The sequence below is a fragment of the Vespula vulgaris genome, chromosome 14 (assembly GCF_905475345.1).
Source record: "Vespula vulgaris chromosome 14, iyVesVulg1.1, whole genome shotgun sequence".
NCBI lineage: Eukaryota > Metazoa > Arthropoda > Insecta > Hymenoptera > Vespidae > Vespula > Vespula vulgaris.
Window position 1 is genome coordinate 910,548 of NC_066599.1, and position 22,338 is coordinate 932,885.

General features: G+C 38.0%; 1 protein-coding gene across 2 annotated transcripts; it reads left to right on the forward strand.

Moving 5' to 3' along the window:
• The first annotated feature begins 133 nt into the window (after positions 1-133).
• Positions 134-21,762, forward strand: LOC127069069 (uncharacterized). Of its 2 annotated transcripts, none has more exons than XM_051005745.1 (4): positions 134-1,226; positions 11,759-11,894; positions 14,728-18,047; positions 18,342-21,762. In XM_051005745.1, the coding sequence occupies exons 3-4, from the start codon at positions 15,809-15,811 to the stop codon at positions 18,785-18,787; spliced, it is 2,685 nt and encodes an 894-aa protein (XP_050861702.1). In that variant the 5' UTR covers positions 134-1,226; positions 11,759-11,894; positions 14,728-15,808; the 3' UTR covers positions 18,788-21,762. The 2 variants fall into 2 exon arrangements, with proteins under 2 accessions (XP_050861702.1, XP_050861703.1); XM_051005746.1 differs by having other exon boundaries at positions 134-1,222.
• Positions 21,763-22,338: the final 576 nt, after the last annotated feature.

Sequence of the window (22,338 nt, forward strand, 5' to 3'; positions counted from 1 at the left end):
AATATCGCATATATTAAACATTAAATAAAAGAGGACATCGGTCGTTAAACAAACTATATAAACTAGATTAGATTTTTAATTCGAAGATTGTATCATTTAAAAACGTTAAAACTTTGAATAGATAAATATATCGAATGAAGGACAAAAGAAAATACTTTGTCATATTTTTAATCGTATGTAAACACCGAGACACCATCGTATCGAGAAGTCTAATTCAAAATTATTATCGAAGAAAAGATAAAAACTAAAGTAAACAAGAGTAAGGAGACTACAAGAGAGAGAAAGAGAGAGAGAGAGAGAGAGAGAGAGAGAGAGAGAGAGAGAGAGAGAGAGAGAGAGAGAACGAAAACAGTGTATCAAAAGTAAGAGCAATCAGATATTATATTTAGGCGGCAGAAGGGGAAAGTTTCGGTTGCTCTCGGCTTTCCGAAAGCGGGTTCTCTTTGTCCAATCACTCAAGGATTCACGGCAAGATGGCGCTCGGTAAGAGGCGTTCAATGATTGGTCGATTAGACGACACGCGAAGTTGCCGAGAGCAGTCGCTCTCACGTCCTCGTAGCGGGCGCGTCGAATACGTTCGTGGTTCGTTTGTGTGATAGTGTGAAAGAGAGAGGGGGTATATCGTGCGCGTTCCTTTTCTCATCACAGTCTGTTCTCTCTCTCCCTCCCATTTCTGTCTGTCGTTCGGTGCCGTCTGCGCTCTCGCTCCCACCCGGCCAAGTAGGAAGCCAGGCAGCAGCCACCCTCTCTCGCTTTGTACCCTCGCAACGGTGGTAGCGACGACGATGCGAGAAACGTAATGGCCACCGTGGGCCTAGGATAGATAAAAGAGAGCAACTCCTTTTCTCTTTGTATCTTTGTCGGTCTGGTCTTCTTTCATCGAAAGTATCGTGCAAGAAAGAGACGACATAGGATCGGTGTTACGAGAAAGACAGAGAGAGAGAGAGAGAGAGAGGAGACCGTTCGGACGTTAGTCCGTTTCGTTCGTCGCGGTCTGTCGGTGAAAAGTGCGTGAGCAAGAAACAAGAGAAGAAGAAGAAGAAGATAAGCACCGTTGTTGGTGCATCCTTAGTGTTACTTATGTGTGCCAGCCATTATCGAGCGTTCTTCGCTCCAGCGATCCCCGAGGTGCGGAGGACGGGATTGGATTATATTATATCACTTTGCCTTATCGTCCAGTACATCGCGGATTCTACCCTTCGTACCGAAGATACATCAAAAAGTGGGTAAGTTGATGTCTACGTACTTTCTCTTTACTTCTTTCTCTCTCTGTCTGTCTGTGTCTCTCTCTGTCTCCTTCTATCTTATCTTTCGATACTAACCGCGTGCTCGCGCGTGTGTTTGACCGACCTTACGAAGATCGGACGCACCCTCGCAATGAAAATGCGTGCCACGCCAATTTTATTATCCAACACGAAGAAGATTATTGGACTGAAACGTCGGGCTCGCCTTTCTTCTTTCCTTCCTTCCTTTCTTCCTTTCTTCCTTCCTTTTTTCCTTTCTCTCTTTCCTTCTTTTTCAAACGTTTGCACGGAGGAGGACCCAGGGAAAGGTCCATTTATCGTGTTCCCGACACGTACATGGTAGTTCGCTGGTAATGAGAGTATGCGCGTTACGAGCCACGATCAATTTCGAAAGATTCGGCAGTACCGCTTTTGCAGAAGATGTCGCGGTGATGTCTACCCGCTTTAAAGTCATATCGTCCGGCCTTCAACGCTTTCTCACGTGCCACCCCCATTCTCTTTCTCTCTCTCTCTCTCTCCCTTTATATATACATATGTATAGATAGATAGATATATATAACTTTATATCTATCTCTTTCCTCTTTTAAAAGAACCTTTGTTCCTCGTGTAAAAGTTACAATAGTAGCACGAGGACGAATCCCTCTCATCGCGGCATTACATTGCCGCCGTCTCGCCCTTGTCCGCGCCCCTCTTTCTTCTCCTTTAACTCTTTCGAGCGCGCGAATAAATCTCATTTCTATTTCTTCTCTCTCTCTCTCTCTCTCTCTCATTCACACGATACTTATCGTTCCATCTTTCCTGGGCGTATACCGACGTTCAACAGAACAGAAAAATCTTCATTTTCTTTCCCATTTCCTTTATGAATCGTCAATCCTAATTATTCTTTAATTTAAAAAAGAGGATATTTGAAGATGATAATCTAACAGGTGTCTGTCTCCCTTATTTTATGACCTACAAATCTTTTTGACAAATCTCTTAAGGATATAACAATATATCGATAGATTCCTTTTTAAAACCTATATTATCGATCGAGCACGAGGTTCATCCTTTTCATTGTTCCCTTCTCTGTTTGCCTCTCTCTTTCTTTCTTTCTTTCTTTTTGCCTGTCTGTCTGTCTGTCTGTCTGTCTGTCTTTCTACCTGTCTCTCTTTCCAACTATCGTTACCTCTCTTTGTGAAGAATTTATACGAAGATTGCTCGTCGATAGGTCGGTCGATCTGTCGTTCCCTTTAGTTTCCACGACCTGCTTCGATATCCGACGTCCTCTCTTTCTCTCTCTCTCTCTCTCCTCTCCTCCTTCTCCATCCTTCCTTTTCTCACTTACATACGTCGATTCTGGCTTGATGGGAAGCTTTGTCTTTCTGTTCTCTCTCTCTCTCTCTGTCTCTCTTTCTCTCTTTCTCTCTTTCTGTCTCTCTCTCTCTATTTCTTCCTCTTTCTCTCCTAACCTTTTTCTCCTCCGTTCCCATTACACGACGTTATCGACTCGTCGAGAAAAATAGTTTCATGGAGCAAACTAAAATGGGGCTCTCTCTTCTCGCAAGGTAAAAAGATTTCGTACTATTCTCCGTCTTCTTCGTCTCCTTTTTTATTTTGCGACGATACGTTTACACCTTTCCTGTTCGACTTTAAACATATTACTCTTCTCCTATTACTCTTGTTTCTTCTTTTACTCTATTTCTCTTGTTCTCTCTTTTTTATTTGTCCTTGCGAGCGATTGAGAATGTGCATGTATAGGACCTACTACATTCTCTCGTAACTTGAACTTTTCTATGAGCTTTTTCTTTCTCTTCCCCTCCTCCCCGCCTCTCTCTATTCCTTTTTTATTTTCATATCCTCTAGTTTTATTCATTGTTCTGCGAATAGTCAACTTTCGCGTACGAACTCGAGCACAGAGCAGCGATACGTTTTCTCTATATGCATTCAAAGTTGTATCTCATTTCTGTCATTATATTTCTACGCTACGTTAGTTAATTAAGCAGGAGATACGGTGCCAAAGGGTTGGAGAAGCCTGGAAATGAACTAATCCTTTTGATTCGAAGCAGCACCAGCGAGCGATAAGCTTTAACGAATCGTGACAATGTAATCCGTTCGATTTGATTTAAATTTCCCGGGCAAATGAGTCCATTCAAAGGCAACGACGTGTTACTAGTCGTACCATGGGAGATCGCTTTTCTTCATTTCCTCTTTTACAACCCCTTCTTCTTCTTCCTCCTCCTCTTCTTCTTCTTCTTCGTTTTCGTCTTCCTTTCATATCCCACATAGATTAACTCTTATTCCTTTCGACGAAAGATCGTAAATGGAAAATCCTCTTTTTTTTTTTTAATCTTCTTAAAGGAACCATTGACTGGTTCGAAAATGAAAAGGCAAGGTGTACGTACTTACGACGAACCTTTCCAATAAAATCGATCGTTATTCTTTTATAGGTGATCCTCATAAATTAAACGCGCACGTTTAGTTCCAAAAAAAAAAGAAAAAAAGAGAGAAAAAAAAAGAAAATGAGGTACATACATAGGATAGTCGAAGGAAAGGAAAAAAGATAGAGGGCGGAGGAGCGAGAAAGAGAAAGAAAGTTATCGAAAATTTTCGAAGAATTTTGAAGCATTATGAATGACGTTCTTATAAAGGCAGCCTTTATATATTTGAGGTGGTTCAGAAATTCAGTGAGCATGTGGCAACGCCGGAACCTTCTCTCTTTCTTTCATCCTTCCTTCCTTCCTTCCTTCCTTCCTTCCTTCCTTCCTTCCTTCCTTTCTCCTTCTTCTTCTTCGATTCCGTAGATGCATCTTCCTCGAGCAACTGCAACAGCAGCAGCTACAGCTACAGCTATAGTTATAGCAGCAGTCGTAGTCCGTAGCCGCAGCATCACCGGCAGAACCTTCACCGCCACCGTAGTCGTACCTTATGCTATGTAGAGAGAGAGACAGAGAGAGAGGAGAGAGAGAGAGAAAAGTTTCTTTCTCTCTACCTTTACAAACCACCTTACACCCCATCCATGCTCTACTCTTTTATTTTATTATTCGACCCGACCTCGACGAGTTAGGCCGTGGCCGTGTATATACCAGCTTCTCTTCCCTTCTCTTCTCTTATCCTCATCCTCATCCTCATCCTCGACTACTTGGCTAACGGAGAAACTGGAATCTCAGCGCGCGTTGGACGGAGGTCTTCTCTTGTGTCTCCTTTCTATCTCCTCCTCCACCTTCATCTCTATCTCCTCTTCCTCCTCCTTTTTCTATCTCTTTTCGTTTCACCTCTCTTCAATCCTTATGGCTCCTTTGCTATTTTTGTCTTTCGATATAGTAACATGCGTATTTCGTTGATCACCATAGCCGCCATTTTATCTACTCTACTATTTGTTTTCTTATTCCTTCTCACGATCGATCAAAAATAACAGGTGATTTTTCTAATCGAATTTTGAAATATTTTTTTTTGTTTTTTTTTTTCTTTTTTTTATCTCACCTGTTTTCCTTGCACTCTAACGATATTGTAAAATACAGGTGTCTATTGGCTGGTAGATGTGAAACTTTATGCCTGCGTAATTCCTCTTACTTTAGCGTGAATCTTGACCAAGCGAGAGTCCCTTGCCCTTTCTCTTGTACCTTCTCTTTTTCTCTCTCTCTCTTTCTCTCTCTTTTTACTGGCGGATAACCCCGTAGACTTTAAGCCCGTAAGCCGACTTTACTTTAGCGCGTGCTACGAGGAGCGTGCACACCGCTGTCCCTTTGCGTCCCTGACCCTCTGCAGTCTGTGCACCCCTCTGCGAGTCGTCTATCCTGCCTTCTGTGTGTTGTTCCTCCTGCCTCTCTTCCCTTGTACGCTGCGCCCTTCTGCACACGAATGGATATACGAACGCAGACTTTATATTGAGAATACCAAGCTCGTATAAGAATTTTTCATTGCTATGGAAGAAGAAGACGAAGATGAAGATGAGGAAGAAGAAGAACCAACGAAGAAACGCGCTTTCTTTTACGATCGTTCCTTTCATTAAACATACATACATATATACGTACACACATACATACTTACATACATATGTAGGGGATCGTAATCGGAATTCCTTCGAATTGCGAGGAAGTATATATGCGTGTACGCTATTTCCTTACGTATGTACACACTGTACATATGTAGGTATGTGTCCGCTGTGGTTATGTTAAAACTTCATTCGCACGGTACATTGCCCTCCTCTATATCGTTTCTTTCTTAACATCGACTAGTTGTTTTCCAAACGGACAGGTCTCTCTTTCTCTTTCTATCTTCCTATTTTCCAAAGTACAACGATCATCGCTCTTTGTTCTCCTGTTTCCTTCACTTGTTTTCACTTTATCGAACGTCACTCGACGACCCCTTATCTCTCGTTATCTCCCTTCATACGACTGACCAGTGACCACACATTTTCCCTCCCGCCCTCCTCTCTCCCTTTTTTATTTCTATTTCTATCTCTTTTATCTTTCTATTTCTATTTATATATCTTTCTGATAGTTTTTATTTGAATAATTTGTTAGTATCGTATTTTTTATATATATATTATATGTATACGTATATTGTAACATTATGATATTTATGTAGTAAACCAATTACTTTCTACTTCTTTTGCAATATTCATATTTTTGATGCATAATGAACATATAATAAATTAATAGATCAAGCCTGTATATATGTAATAATAACTTGTGTATATATATATATATATATATATATATATATATAATCTGACATAGTAAAATAATATAGTATGTTTTATAATATATATATTTCTCTCTCTCTTTCTCACAATATACTCGCAATTCTACGCTCTTTCGTGTGTTAAGAAAATTCGACCAATCACGTGCTCCTTGGCAATATATTATGCTAATCCGTTGAAATCGGCGCGTTAAGTATGCAAGACACGTGAAATAAACACGTAATACGCCGACCTCGCACTGCACCTGTCGCGCATGCAAATCGCCAACTACTTAAGGTCGAACCTGTTGTGATTTTTCTTCTTTTTCTTTCCTTTCTTTTTATCTTTCTTTCCCTCTTCTCTTTCTCTTTCCCTCTCATTACTCTCGCCTATTCGTCCACAACACGATCACTTTTACTGACCGAGATTCAAGGATATATGTGTACTTTATATCTACGATCGATTAGATACGTATTTTCTATCGTAATATCGAGCCAATATATCGTATATACAGGATGTACCGTAATATCGAGGGTGTTCTTTTTTTACTTAGTATTTATCATCGATTTTTCCAGCTACTATTATCATTTTCCTTAGTAAATACGTACATTCGAACTTTAGTTTGCAGTCATATCAATGCGAGGAGTCATGCGTGGGTGCCTTGTGTTGTATCCCTGATACAATAGGGCTTCCGTCGTACATAAATTTACATGAAAAGTGGCTTCTGATGTACCACGAGGCAGACGCAACCCAGCAATCGGGTTTTCTAAGAATTTCGTCTAATAAGGATACGAAGGATACCTTTTCAAAAGGTAAACTACTTTTCTATTCGATAGGATGCAGTCTTTGGCAAACGAGACTCTTTCAACTAAAAGAAGAAAAAAAAAAAAAGAAAAAAAGATACTCTGGCAGACACACACTCACACGTGCCTGTTTTAATAATTTATCAAAGAATTCTCTCTATATATTATGTATACACGAGCGGGTAGAGTTAATAAGAGGAGCAAACTATAAAAAGCCTTTGGGGGAGAGAAGAAAAAAATTCAACATGAAAATTGTCCTGATCGCATTAGGTTCGGCTTCTTCGTGCCACCTTTCTCGAGACCACGACGTCAAATGTCTTTTCTAACAAAGAATCCTACTATTGGGTTATAGAATATCTTCATTTCCACCTTTCCACGTGCTCCTTGAATTTCAGGGGATAAGAAAGAAGAAAGAGCAGGATATGCTTGCGGAGACGGGGCTGATGGGAAGGGAAGGTTAGGAAAATTTCGATCGGTTAAGTTCTTCTACGAGAAAGAGAGAGATAAAAAGAGATAGAGAGAGGGTCGGGAAGTCCATTGTAAGCACAAGTCCAAGTCTGTTTCGCGTCCATCTGCAGCATCTGGTTTCTTCTTATAGTACCTAAAAGTAGGTGTTTCGGTGGCTAATACCTCTGCTTCTTGGCAGGCACGTTCAACTTTCCTGGCTCGTGTGTATATATATATACACATATATACATACATATAAATGTATATATATATACACATCTTTATCTGCCCAAGTGAATTCGTTCCGAGTTCTCTTACGTATACAGCAGAGAACAGAGTTACATTGCTTTGTTCGGTTGAAGAATCGAAGGTTTTTCGTGAAGAGAGAAAGAGAGAGGAGAGAGAGAAGTCGAAGAAGCGTTGAAATTCGCCGTTTTATGAGACGAGTTACTCGTTCTAATTGCCTTTGTTTACTCGCCATGCGCACACGTATATGTATATATATATAGTGTATACACATACACACGTACACATAAATGTATGCACACCCAGAAAAGGTTGCATTGGATGCGAGCAAAACGAGAGATCTTCCTCTTGTTCTCCTTTCCAACCATCGCGTACAACCGTGATGGTGTTGTGTTGAAGCACATCGTTGGCCTCTTCTCCTCATCGAACGTGGTGGCTGCATAAAAGCCACGCCGGAGGAGAGTGCCATTTCTATCGAGGTGAGTGCAAATGTCGAAGAGTCGAGGGCAATGAGAAAGGATGAGCTGCACATTCCATTGGCCACGATGAATGATGCTCTCGAGGAAAAGCCTTCTCTGTCGATGGTGATGGTGGTGCTGGTGCTGGTGCTAGTGCTGGTGCTGCTGGTGCTGGTGCTGGTGCTGGTGCTGATAGAATTCTACTGCTCTACTGTTGTTGTCGATGGTGCTGGTTGGTGATGCTGGTGGTAATGGTAGTGTTAGCAGTAGTAGTGAGTTTCTCGCGAGGAAAAAGAAGACGTCTTTAATAGTCCATCGTTGTTGATCAATCTGACGAAGCAATATGCTAATAGAAAAGCAGATAATAGAACCGATTTCTCACTTTCAATTTATTGTTTGATCCTTTTTTTTGGACATCTTATTTGTTAAGTTAGGTTATTGAAATTTTACATAAATTTTGATTCAGTTTATTTTTCTCTATATATATCTGTGTGTTCCCTAAAGTTAGTCCTTTTTTTTTTGCATTTTTTTAAGACCCGTACTTTTTTTCTTGTACTATCTTCTTGGTATTATCTTCTTTTTTTTTGGCATCTCGATGGTTGAGTTAAAACGTCGAAGGTTTCTAAAAAATGTTCCTCGCTTCATTTTTTTTAAGGTTCCTTTTTCATTTCACAAGTTAGTCTTTTTTGTCCATTCTTTTAATGTCTTTTTTTTTATTTTATGGTTTTTTGTCTCACACTTTTTTGGCATTTCCATTGTTAAGTCGGGACAGCCCAGTTATTCATCGATTTTGTCTCACTTTTTTTTGCGTACCTTTCCATTTTAACGTTAGTATTTTTCTTTTTCTTTCGTCTTATGGTTTCTAGCTTTACTCCTCTTTGGCATTTCGATGGTTAAGTTAAGACATCGAAGTTGTTCATTGAGTTTGTCTCACCTTAGTTTTTTCCCTCTTCTTCTTATAGTTCCTTTCCTTTCTCTTTTATCTTACAGTCTTATCTCATTCACTCTTTTTTGGCATCTTTTCCTTCTATCGTACGGTTAATCAAAAGCGCGTACTGCTTCGCATCGTTTCTAACAGACGGAAAGGACAATTTAGATTTTTGTTATTAGATAAAAATATATCTCTAGACGATCTAAACATCGTACAGAGAGAAAAAGAAAGAGAGAGAGAGAGAGAGCGGCATTTAAAAAGACCGAGTTTTAATATTCTCGAAGGGTGATGATGCGATGCAAGAGATAATCTTTCTCTCTCTCTTTCTCTCTTTATCTCTTCGTGAATTTTGAGAAATGTAATTCCTTCGGGGCGTGAAAAGTTTTTTAAATTTCCCGCGTTTACATCGGAATGCAAGATAGAGAGAGGGAGAGAAAAAATACATGCATGTAGATATATACACATATGCGTGTGTTATGTGTATGAGAGGGCGGAAAGAAGGAGAAGAAAGGAGGGTGAGGAAAAAAAAGGACAGAAAAAATATAACTGCATTCTACGTTACGCTCTTTTCAACCTGATGGACATCGTTGGATTAGTGTTGGCGCTATTATATACACCGCTAAGCAGCTGTCGTTCTGCATTTTGTGTGTAAGTACGTACGTACACGCGCGCATGCACGCACGCCATCCAGTTTCACCCATGGTGTTTTCTTATGGCTTTTAAAAAGGGTCCGTCGACTGTTATCGTTAACGACCATTGTTACATTGAAGCAAATATATTTTTATTAATATTCATATCTTTTCCAATATAAAATTTATTTCAATCTCTAATTATATAAATAATGATAGAACATATAATCCAATAAATATAAATGTATTTGTAATTTATACATATTTTTTTTTATAATATCGAATAAATGTATAATTTCGATTGAAAAAGAAAGAAAGAAGAAGTAAAGTTTCTCTTTCAAATGGAACAACTTATTCTATAAATAATTTAATCGAGAAAAATAAGAGTATTATAATAACAAGAAAGAAGTAAAGAAAAGTTTGTCTTTTAAATGGAATATACAAACCGTATAATTCACCATGTAATTTAATCGGAGAAATAAGAAAATTATAATCGCACAAAGAAGGGCAAGAAAGAGAGAGGGAAAAAAAAGACGTATTCCTTTTCTTTTCCTTTTTTTTTATCCGGATATTTCGAACGCATAAAAATTCCCTAGTTAGTTTGTTTTACTACGCAATCGTGAAGATATGCGAGGTGTGTACACTCATGGCTCTTTTATATGGGAAGGGACAGTCTAGACTGTAGAAAATACATCGAGGAGTGAGAGAGAAAAAGAGAGAGAGGAGAGAAGAGTTTAGTAGTCGAGCGACGATCGAATGACGCATACTCATGAGAGGATAGGATGGCGAAGAGATTATTGAAGAGGAGAAGGAGGTGGAGGAGGAACGGGGAAGATATGGGAGTCGAGAATTCGAGCTTATAGGTATCTAATCTGTGCCGTCGTAATTTGAAAGGTAGTGGAGGGTCTCATCTTCTTCGTTGCTGTACTACCTATTTTTTTTTTTTTCTTCTATGACAATAGAAACCGTCTTTCTAGTCTTTAACGATCCCAAGGTAAAGAAATGCTTAGACGATCGTGATATGGCAAATGTTTAAAATGATGGCTAACAAGGGAAGGATCCAAACGATTGTGTATGTACAATGTACACACGCACACACTCGCGCGTATTTATATATAAGTTGATTTCTATGTGAATGAGCATTCGTAGACCAATGCATCGCTTTGATTGGACTGTGATGCAAAGGTCTCTCTCTCTAAAAGGGAGAGATTTCGTATGGAGAATGGGGGAACAGTTCTCCCCTCTCTCTGTTTCTCACTCTCGTTATTTTTTTTAATTGCTCCCCTTTGATTCTTTTTCCTTTTGTAAATTCGACAAGCCAACCAACCAGTCATCCATCCATCCATCCATTCATCCATTCATCCCTTTTCGACGATCGAGGATCACGAGTTCAACCAGAAGCACATCTTCATTTTTGTTATTTCTATGTAATTCGTTATTAACAACGTTCGATAGCTTGTCGATCATTCGACCGGTATTACATCAAAACGAATGTACGAACGATAATACTGAAAATAGAGGCCGTGAAATTCTCTCTCTCTCTGTCTCTCTCCCTCTCTGAAAGAGGGTAGTTTTCATATAAGCTCGATGATATTGCTTGATACTTTGCCTATGTATGTGTACATGTAGCGCACGATCAATGCTATACTTTGGTATCTCGCGTTTAGTGACCCCTTGATGTTTTAAAATGGAAACGTTCATTAGATAGGTAAAGAAGGGATCGACATGTATAATAAACTCTCTACTATGATTGCTCGTCAAAAGTTACTACTGTACTTTGTTACTTTTACTTGCTATCTATCTATCTATCTATCTATCTATCTATCGCTTTCTCTGTCGAGTTAAAAGAGGATAGAAACGAATCAGACAGATGTATATACGTACGTACGTACGTATATGCATGTACATAACTTTAAATATGAATGATTCGTGTACATAGGGGTGTGTGTGTATATATATCAGGGTCGTACACTGTTAGAGATTTATATATATATATATATATATATATATATATATATATAAAGAGGAAACGCGTTGCGAGATTATCGATCTCACAGGAGAAGCAATCCCTGCGAGAGAATATACGTAGAGTATACACCGAATTAGAATAGTGGTAGCTGGGCTAATATCGCGATAAGTCGCCCGGGAGAACAATTATTACGGTATTAACTGTGGCAGGGTACGTCGCCATTGCAACTCTGGCTTGCAATATGAGAAAGAGAGATAGGGGAGAGAGAGAGAGCGAGCGAGAGAGAGAGAGAGAGAGAGAGAGAAGGCATTATCTTTTACACTCGGGACGATTATTACTACATTAATTTCATTTTATGCGGCCTGTTGCAGGTTCGAGAGACGACGGGATAGTTCGGATCAATGACTTACTTCGCTTCCTTCCAACGTCCTAACGACGTCCTATTATTAGGGCATCGTTCATTGTTCACCGATCATAATAGCTACCGCTGTTGGTCGTAAAAAAAATGTGAGTATGTTTGTTTTTTTTTTATTTTGTGACAAGTTTTTATCTCTTTCATTAATATTCTTTAAAACAAGTTAATTCGTAGTGTGTTTCATTGTTTCTCTCTCTCTCTTTGTTTATTTACCATTTTTAAGGTTTATCTTAATATTCAAGATTGATAAGATGGTTAGGAGTAAAGTCCTCTTATGAATGAGTGATTCTTTGATCTACTTAAATAATTTACAAAATATTACTCTAGGATATATGTTTATCATCACATATTAACGAGTTAAGATTATCCTATCGAACGTCATTCGTATTTTCTCTTTTATTAATATTTTTATTAGGTTTTTTTTTTATCCGATACGTTGTTGGGGAATTGTGTGATGTATAAGAATAAGCTGCACATACAATTTAGAAGGGAAAAAATCACTAGGATAATACTAGCGAGTTAAGCGCTTATCGTACCAATTCATGCAGCATCCGAACGCGTGGCTATTTTTATATATTTTTTTAATCCGATTATTGCTTACTGATACGTATAAGAATAACTTACGCAGACAATCTAAGGAAAAAAAAATAAGTAAATAAAAAAAAAAAATCGAATAGGATATCTCTAGCGCGAGTTAATCTTATCCTATCGATTCTTGCAGCATCCGAACATGTCAATTTTTTCTCTTTTTCTTTCTTTTTTTTTTCTTTTTTTCTTATCCGATTCGTTGCTCGCCAAGAGAGTATAAGAATATCGTAGAAAGTAAATTCGTAACTCGTGGGAAAGGAATGTGCGAATACCTAGAAGAAGGAGTAGAAGTGGAAGGAGAAGAGACGGCACACAGCAGTAGTGGCATCATGCCAAGCGATCGATCGTGCGAGTTATATACAATGGACTTCTTTACGTCGTGCATCATAGAATAATCTCTCAGAAGAGTGCGCTGGTTTCTAACTTTTTTTTATGATAAAGAGATTTTTTCAAAGAAATATTATTCAACCTATTTTTTAATTAACCCTTTGCACCCGACTGTTAACTCTAAGGGCACATCGTAAATATAACAAATAACTCGAACGTTTCCTCTTAAGGGTACTCATAAAGATTGCGGGTAATTACTGAGAGATAACCTTAAGTAAAACTTGTACAAAATTTGTTGGAATATTTGTATCCTCGAGATACGCATATCTGTACCTGTTAATATATATTAACACACACACACATATATATATATACATATGTGTGTATCCATTGTAAGGGGAGAGAAAAAAACAATGAACGGAATGAGAAATATATCCAAATAAAACGTGCTAATTATCTCTGGGATTGCACGTGCGATTTTGTTAAGGCGCGGAGCTCTCTTTTGTAATACATCTGATTTTAAAAATCAATTTTTTCGTGACTTTCCAGACTAATTTTTTTTTGTTTCAAATTGTTAATTTACAAACCCAAAAAAATCTTAAAAAAAAAGTAATTGATTTTTAATATCACTTTTCCTACCCACCTTGTATCATTTTAATAGAATAATTATTCCCAACGCTGTACCATTTTATGTTGAAATGATATACATAATATATTACTTGATCGTGAATAAAATATATTCGAGTTGCTGGTAGGTGATCTGAAAAAAATGTCGGTGTGTGCAAAATGTTAATCCATATACTCCCAATAGAGTATTATCGAGGATTTTGTGCGATAACTCGCGTTAAAACTTCGTATTTGATAACGATCGAACAATATTATTGGTTGATTGACCTGATCGAAGGATACTCTTAATTCTTATCGGTTTTATTCGATGTATGTATATAACTCTTGCGTTCTCACGAATGAATTGGACTTTTTCATACACGTCTGATATGATGAGTGCATGTATATACGCACACAGACACAGACAGACACACGTACATCATATGCATATACATATTATTTTGTAATCGTGTATAGATACAAATAGTAATAAACTTGCTGAGATCTTTCGAGGTATTAACACTTTCTGCGTATAGAGCATACATTTGAAAAGCATAGCTATCCAATCAGAAGCGAGTTTCCACAGAGAATGTCGATTACGACATTCTTGACCCGAGCATCGTGGTAAGTAACGCACGAGTAGATAGCCAGCATCGAAGAAATCTTGCGCACATCACTTGGAAACTTATATTTATATGTGCCTGTACAGCAAGCATGTGCGTGCGTACTTACAGTTTAGTTTCTTCTTCCTAGCATGTAATAATCTCATGAGAACTTCTACATGTTAACAACTATCTTCTATTTGTTTTGAGATTGATCATTGCGAATACAAAAAAAAAAAGAAAATACAGGACAAGAGTAAAAAAGGAAAAAGGAAAAAGAGAACACAGTACTCGGCAAAAGACTGATTCATCGAGAGGTACCCTTAAATTTCCTGCCGTTGTACTCCTCTTACAAGTGTAACTAATGAATTGTAAGGCTTCATCGGTTCTACGATATCATTATCCCTCGAAAAACAATATTCCACGCTACAACACTCCTATGGATCATTTTACAATCGATTCTGTTTGCAATATCACGTTACTAGCGGAGAATCCTATCATTATAAGCTTTTTAATGGGAAGGTGGCGACTAGTGTTCCGTTTTACATAGGTATGTTCGCGAAAAGGATTATAATGACAGAAGTTAATAATAATAATAATAATAATAATAATAATAATAATAATAATAATAATGACGATGACGATGGTGATGATAATGATAATAATAATAACGATGACACGAAAAATAATTAAAAAAAAAAAAGAAAAAAAAACAGGATAAAATAAGTAAAACTAAATAAAAGCAGAACTGTTTAGAAACCTTATCTAATTGCTTTTCTCTTGTTCTTTTTTCATCTTTCAGGTATCGGCTTTCTAATGTGGATCAAGGACTAAGTAAACCGCATTCATTTCGTTAACAAAAAAGGCGCGCATGAAGCATGAAAAAATATCACGGATTTCTTCTCTGCACCTTCGCCGAATATTGGAAAATCAGTCTCCGTTTGATATTTGGAATCGAATGTTCCTCGAGGATATTTATCTGTGATGATCTCGAATAGAGATAACGTTGGATCAAGAAAACCAGGCCCGAGGATGTCTCCCGCAGACCGAAATAAATAAGTTTCTTTTTTTTTTTCTTTCTTCTTCGGAAAGATAATTTTTCGGCCATGCCATTATAATAGGAGTCAAACAAAGTGCTCTACCAAGATCTTTTATTCATCCCTATCGGATGATTTCAATTCGAGTAAAAGAATTGATCGGGCTATGATAAAGCTGGGAGATATTCGAGTGATATTGGAGTCTGGTGGTCAAATTAATACCAGTCAATGTGGAACAAAATGTGACGGGCTAATCGAATGCTATTAACCTGTCAAGATATTACGAATGACTGAGAAGAACAGACACTCACATACATACATATATATGTATATATATATAATTATATGTCTAAGAATGTAGAAATATCTATGAAAGATTTATTGACTGATTTGAGATTCTAAAAATGACTATAATACCTACGAATACTAGAGCGACGATGCTCGGTAGGTAAGAAAAGGACTGGCCCTTCTCTCTCTTTTCATTTCCCAGCCCATGATCGAAAAATATTGAATAATTCAAAGGAAGATCTTTTTCGCTCTTCCGATGCGTCAATAAAAGAGGAAGGCGCAAATGGGAATAGAATAGTAATCGCAAAGACTGGTCCTCGTAAGTGTCCTTATTTCGAGAAACCTCCCCACCGTCGTCTTCTTTAGGTCGTTCTGCTGCCTACTACTACTATTACTACACTACTACTACTGCTACTATTACTATAACTACACTACTACGCTACCATCACCATCACCTTGGCTCTTCGTCGGCACTCCTTTCTCCCGGTTATGGAATGAGCCGGCGTTCGACCAGAATACTTGGACGTTCGCGGGCTCGCATAAACATTATCGAGCATCATGATAGGAACGATGCGCTTGCTTCTCTCGTCATTCTTAATTACCATGCAATTTTGTGTGAACGTTTGCCTGTCAAGCGGTGACGGTGGCCCTAATAGTCCTATCTTCAACTTAGATCATACGGCGTTAGAGAAGAATCTCGCTGCGATATTTATCAAGGTCGCACACAGTTCGGCCACCACGAAACGTAGCGTACCTGCTTATGACGCTCAAGTTTCAGCCAGTACTACCTTATCGACCGTACCGTCGCCTTTAACAACCTTCACCACCGCTACGACCACAACGGCGACTAAGTCAACGACGACAACGACGACAACGACGACTAGAGCTATAACAACCTCTGCGATTAATCCCTCGTTACATTCTATAAGAATTCCAGTACCTCGTGCTACAGCATCCTCGGGCATACGCGATTTACCATCGTATGCACCGCCTTCGCGAGCCTTGTTTACACCACCCCTGCCGCCGGAGTACCTTCATCCATTCGCCGACAAGCCAACGCTTAGGGGGACAAATTCTGACGTACATACTGGCGCAAGAAGGCCCGTACCACCCCCTAGTCTTACCCCCGCGCACGAGAGAATACCAATCAGGCCACCTGACCTAGTACAAGTGCCTGCTTCCCATGGTCCAGAGAGACACTCGCATTCCAGAAATAAAGCCATCAATACGAGCAACGCCAATTCAAAATCCGGGCTTGACTTCGCCGAGAACGAGAAGAGAAATAACTCGAACGAGTTCGTACCGACTCTTCATTATCCAAGTATATCGCGCATTCTTTCCGGTAGCAATGGTAGAAAACAAGACATTCCCGAGATTCTTTTGAAACCACTTGCTACAAAGAGCCCGTTGCAGAACGTACCACTGGTTATAACGACCGAGAGAATGAGTACGTCGACGACGATGTTAGTAACGACGACAACCGCTACAGGAACGACTACTATGATGCCGATGACGAGTACGGTCGATCCGTTTAGAAAGGTTACTCAACCGACTATCTTCAACCTGCCAAATACGAGAAGACAGGAGAACGACGGTGATTATCAACATGGCCTGAGAACGGAGAACGGTTTCAAGACGGATAATATCGAGATAGTCGATACAGAAAGACTGCCATATCCTCAACCTCAACCACCAGCACCACCGTCGAAGAAACCAAACGACAAGGGCGGTGATTCTTTGGTACCTCACATAGACACGCATCCTTTAGAATCGACTTGGAAAATCGCCTGGTCTCTTCACGTTTACGTCGCAGCCATCATGTTTACCCTGATGGCGTTGTACTCGATCTACAAGATCGTTCGTTTCAACGAAGCTACCAATCTTCTTACCCAGTCGTACTTCCTCGCCGTTCATCTTCTCTTGACGACCGTCTGTACTCTGAGGTGTTTTCATCTGTTCTACGATGCCTACAATTTGGGCCATTCTTTGCCGGAACCGTTGTCACGGGTTTTAATGTACTTACCGGCACCGTTGTTGTCGGCAGCCTTTGCAACGCTCGTGCTGTATTTAGCCCGATGCTCCGAGGCACCGTCGCTGAACAACAAACTCTTATCTCCAGCTGCCCTAGTTTTATTCTCAACCGTTCACATAGTTCTCTGCGTCTCTCTCCACGTGTCCACTCACGTGTTAGGTTATCGAGATGAAGCAGAGATATTGCCCCTAGTTTGTCAGTGTATCTACATCATTGTCTGCGTTACACTCGGCCTCTGTTATGTTTACGTGTATCGTGTCGTACGCTCGCAAATACACATTACGAACAATAAGACTGCTGGTGTCAATCACGTGGTCGCTGGCATCGATCCTTCGACCGTGGCATTGAGTACGGCCATTACGACGACTACAGCGACAGCAATGCTCTTCATACTGATGGGTTTTGTTCAGCTTTACGGTATATTTGGCATACGTGAACGTTCTCAGCCTTATCCTTGGCTCTGGTGGGGTTGGCAGTTCTCCGTCAGGTTACTGGAACTCTCCGTTTGTGGGCTATTGGTTTGGGTCGCTAGTCTCTCGCAGTATCCCCTACGAGAGAAACAACTCCAACAACATCCAGCTCATTCGGGTTTTGCCCTCTTCCCATGTGGGAGTTCCACGTCTACGGAGAACATGGACGATGTATTGTATCCAGCGATATGCAGCACCAATCAAGCGATACAAAATTATACCATGAGGACTGGAAAACAAGTCTACGACGACAGTTTTCCACTTAACACGTTGCCCGAACATTTGAACATATCAGGTAGATATTAATTAAATAGCATTGATGATTTTCATTCAAGATACAGCTTCAACTTTATTTAAATTACCGCTATAGTGATACGTCGTATGGCTTATGATTCGGTAATTACGAAAGTCGGGTCTAACGTCGTATACATATTTTGATACTCGAGTTTAATAATTGCGTAAGAAATTATTTTTAAAATAGCGTGCGAGATAATATGTCTTTTAATACCTGAGGCGATTTAGACCACCTTGATTATCACTGCCTCCTATACAAAGTATAAGTTTGGTTAACTGTTGTTGCTACTTCCAGGTACCTTCGAAAGGCATTCCATTCGCAAGTCCGGCACGATGGGTCATTTTCCGCATGAAGGCCGGGGATCATTGAGTCGTCATGGCAACGGTGTGCAAACTTTGAGAAATTCCGAAAGTCGGGGCAGGCATACACCTGTTCCAGCTTTACACGAGCAAGCTCCGACAACTGGGTCTACGATGCTGGTGGCGGAAGACGGCTTCGTCAGGTTTCGAAGTTTAGGTGCGGAAGAAGACGAGTTGTCTGATAGCCAGAGTATGGTGGGAACTCATGGTAGAGGGAGTTCGTTGGCTGGTAGCGTTAGATTTAACGCGAGGCATACTAATATTCAACATCAACATCAGCATTCGCAACACCAGCATCAACATCAGCATCAACACTCGTTGCAACATTCTCACCCGAGCCAACATCAGACGAGTCATCATCAACTCTACAACAATACGTAGAGATTCGTCGTCGTGCTAAATTATTACGATGATGCAGCTTAGTGAACCTATTTCATCGTTTATCAGCTGGATACGTCAAACGGCTCGATAATTCGATGGACTTTTTCGAACAAATGAATATATCGCGTTAATTATATATAGAAATATATATATATATATATATACATTTCACACACGTACACACATACACACATGCCAATTGAGAGAACTAATGATCGTTAGGTAAAAAGCGTAAGACGCTTTTTCGTCGACATTGTCGTATAATGTCCGAGTACTTTTTTTAATTTGTATATCTTTGCGAAACGCGGTATCGCGTTGTCATCGTCATCGAAAAAAAAAAGAAAAGAAAAGGAAAAACGTGAAAAGTGTTCCAGTGCGCTCTACGCGAGTGTCGATTTGTACCTCGCGAACTAAACTTTCTTGGACTACTCTCGTTTCATCATGCAGGGGTAAGGGACGAAAGTCCTTAGATAGACCAAAAGTTTTTAGGCGATATTAAAAATCAATTTTACCATTTTTAGAGACATTTGGGTTAATCTCTCTCTCTTTTTTTTTTTTTTGTTCTTTTTCACAGATTGTAAAACTACGACTATAGCTCGTCAAACTACAAAACCAGCACCTGTCACAAGTCTCAAAAAAAATAAAAAGAGTAATTGATTTTTGTAATCACGTAGGAACTTTTGGGCTGTTCTGTATTATCGCGAAAAAGAAGATATTGTCTCCCCCTTGTTGTATAGAAAAAAAATCATTCCTATATATTTCTCGCTCCTCTCCTTTTTACGTGTTATTATCATCACGTCTTATTAACACGCGTATCATCTAACTTTGCGAGTCGAGCCGCTACCCCTACTCTAATGTACTTATATTTATTTTCTATCTTCTAATAGGCGAAGAAAGAAAGAAAGAAAGGAAGGAAGAATGAAAGAAAGAAAGCAAACAAGTAAACAAGTATACGGCGAATTCTCGTTCATGAAAACGGGATTCATGTATCTGGATAGTCCAGGGTATTTCGAGTCGTAACGTTATTAAAATTAGGCACTTGGTACTTAATAAGATGATAAATACGTGTGATTGAAAAGAAAAAAAAAATAATGAAAAGCTATACGGTGTCTCTCCCTCGACGTAATGAAATGGAAGCAAACTTTACTCTCATATATATTTTATCATTTTTTTATTTTTTATTATTATTATTATTAGTAGTATTATTATTGTTATTATTATTATTCTCTATCCGATTAATATTAAACTCGGCTGTGTGGAATGGACTGAAAGAACAAACAATTAAATTTTTTCTTTTTTTTTCTTTGTTTATATACTGGTAATTTATATTCATAATAATAACGATGATGACGATGATAATAATAATAGCAATAATAATACAAATAAAAAATAATAATAATAGATGGTCGATGAAAAAAATATTTTGTCCTTTGTTCAATATGGCGCTATATAATACGTAAATCACACATCTGCCGACTTTAAATTTTCGCGTGTATTGAAAACGACGTCCGCTTTACTGATGTTCAATGGGAGATATATTTTTCAATCAAGAATACCCATACATAAAAAAAAAAAAAGTAAAAGTCTATCACGATTTCTCAAACGTAAATTATTATTTACAAAAAGAAAAAAAAAAACGCGATTCTCTCAAAAACGGTATATTCTAAAAGGAGACTTATTCTCTTATTGAAAGCTAATTATTGTCGAGCCAAACGAAAAAAGAATACACCGTTTGTACAGTCAATATCAATAATTGATAATTTAATCGATCGATCGATACGAATGTACATTTCATTCATCGTCCAACAACCCTCTTTGAGCCCTGATAAAAAATTTATTAGTTGTATTTAAAAAATATCAATTGAACAATCAATTTTGATATCGATGTTCCTTTTAGCGCATGTCAAAGTTATTTATAAAATATAATGCATTTATCATCAATGCTCTTATATATTATATTTTGGAAGATTCGTCAATTGTTGATCATGCAAAAAATAAAAACAAAAGATAGGAGAAGTTCACGTAATATTTATTGCTATTGCAAACACACGTGCATTCACGTTAAGTTTTCTCTTGCCAAGTTGCAATAAGGTCATGTGATGAAATCAATGAGAAAAAGAGTTATTTTAGAAATAATATCAGAATGTGCATGGTCATAGTATTGGCGCATTGTGTAATTTTAACATTATACTTTTATAGAAGAGGCTATAGAGGGTTTAGTTTAAGTCATAAAAACATTGAACATGTGTTTAATTTGTTATTAAGATTTAGCATTAAGTTAGACATATGATATATATATATATATATATATATATATATATATCATCAATTTTTTAGCGATCAAATACAAGCGAATAAGTAAGACAATTTGAATTTACATACGAGCCAGTGATTATTTTTCTTATTTTTGTATTTTTATATATATTTTTTTTTTGTATTTTTTTTATTTACTTTCCTTCTCAGAACCTAATGGTACAAAGTAGGAGTTTCTACTTTTCCTTTCGTATATTAATATATAGGCTTAAGCAATCGTGCAGTCTGTATGTTTATATTGACATTGTAAATACGGTACATATACACGGGCTCTCATAATTGATGATAAATATATTTGTCACACGGTAGATTTTTACATGAAAAAACGATTAAAAAATCTATCGGTAGGTTGTGCGCAGTTTGAATTTTTGACATTATATCTCAATTGTAAATTCCAATGAACAACACGCTCTCATTTGTTAATTTATAACAGAAATCTGTATTTATTATCTGAAAAACATTCCACAGAGAGAAAGAGAGAGAGAGAGAGAGAGAGAAGCGAATTAGTGGAATTTTATTGCTATTTTAGATTAACATAGTACTCGAGAGAGAAAGAGGGAAAGAGAGAGAGAGAGAGAGAGAGAGAGAGAGAGAGAAAGAGAGAAAGAAAAGAAAGAGAAAGAGGAACAAATGTGTAAATAAAAGCTTTTTGCGAAATATTATATGCTCGTCTCAGCTTATCATTTTCTAATAAGTATTTCAATATGTTTATGCGGGTTTATGTGAGTTACATGCTCGTAACTCTCTGTATGTGCGTATACTGTACATAGATATGTATAAATGTAGATAAGTGATATCACTAAACACACCAAATAACTTGAATGTATTGCTCTTTGAAATTATGATTTATGTAAATAATTGAATTGTATTTTGCATTTCGAAAAATTGGCACACCAAAAGTTTCAAGAGTATTAATTCGTTTGAATTCATCTGAAATCGTATTAAATTCGTTCTATGATTATTCTTTTGTCTATTGTGATGTTAAAAATTTTTATTATCTAAAAAATAAGAAAAAATTAATTATCCTTTTGTAAGATTCAATCTTTGGTACGTCGAATTTAATGATTAGTGTATTTGAAAGAAGCGGGTATATACAAAAATAGCCATAGATGTCGCGTCGGACGCATTAACATATATATATATGTATTTTTTAAAAGTTTTCAGTATAACGAGTATATTGGGATCACAGTTGCGTGTGTTCGATTAGAAAGGATCTACTTGAAAATGAAACTCGGTGA

Bases quoted from the DNA above. Each gene is read 5' to 3' on its own strand.
- LOC127069069 (XM_051005745.1), top strand. From the start codon at position 15,809: ATGATAGGAACGATGCGCTTGCTTCTCTCGTCATTCTTAATTACCATG. The intron at 18,048-18,341 runs GTAGATATTAAT...TGCTACTTCCAG, and splicing joins CGAACATTTGAACATATCAG to GTACCTTCGAAAGGCATTCC.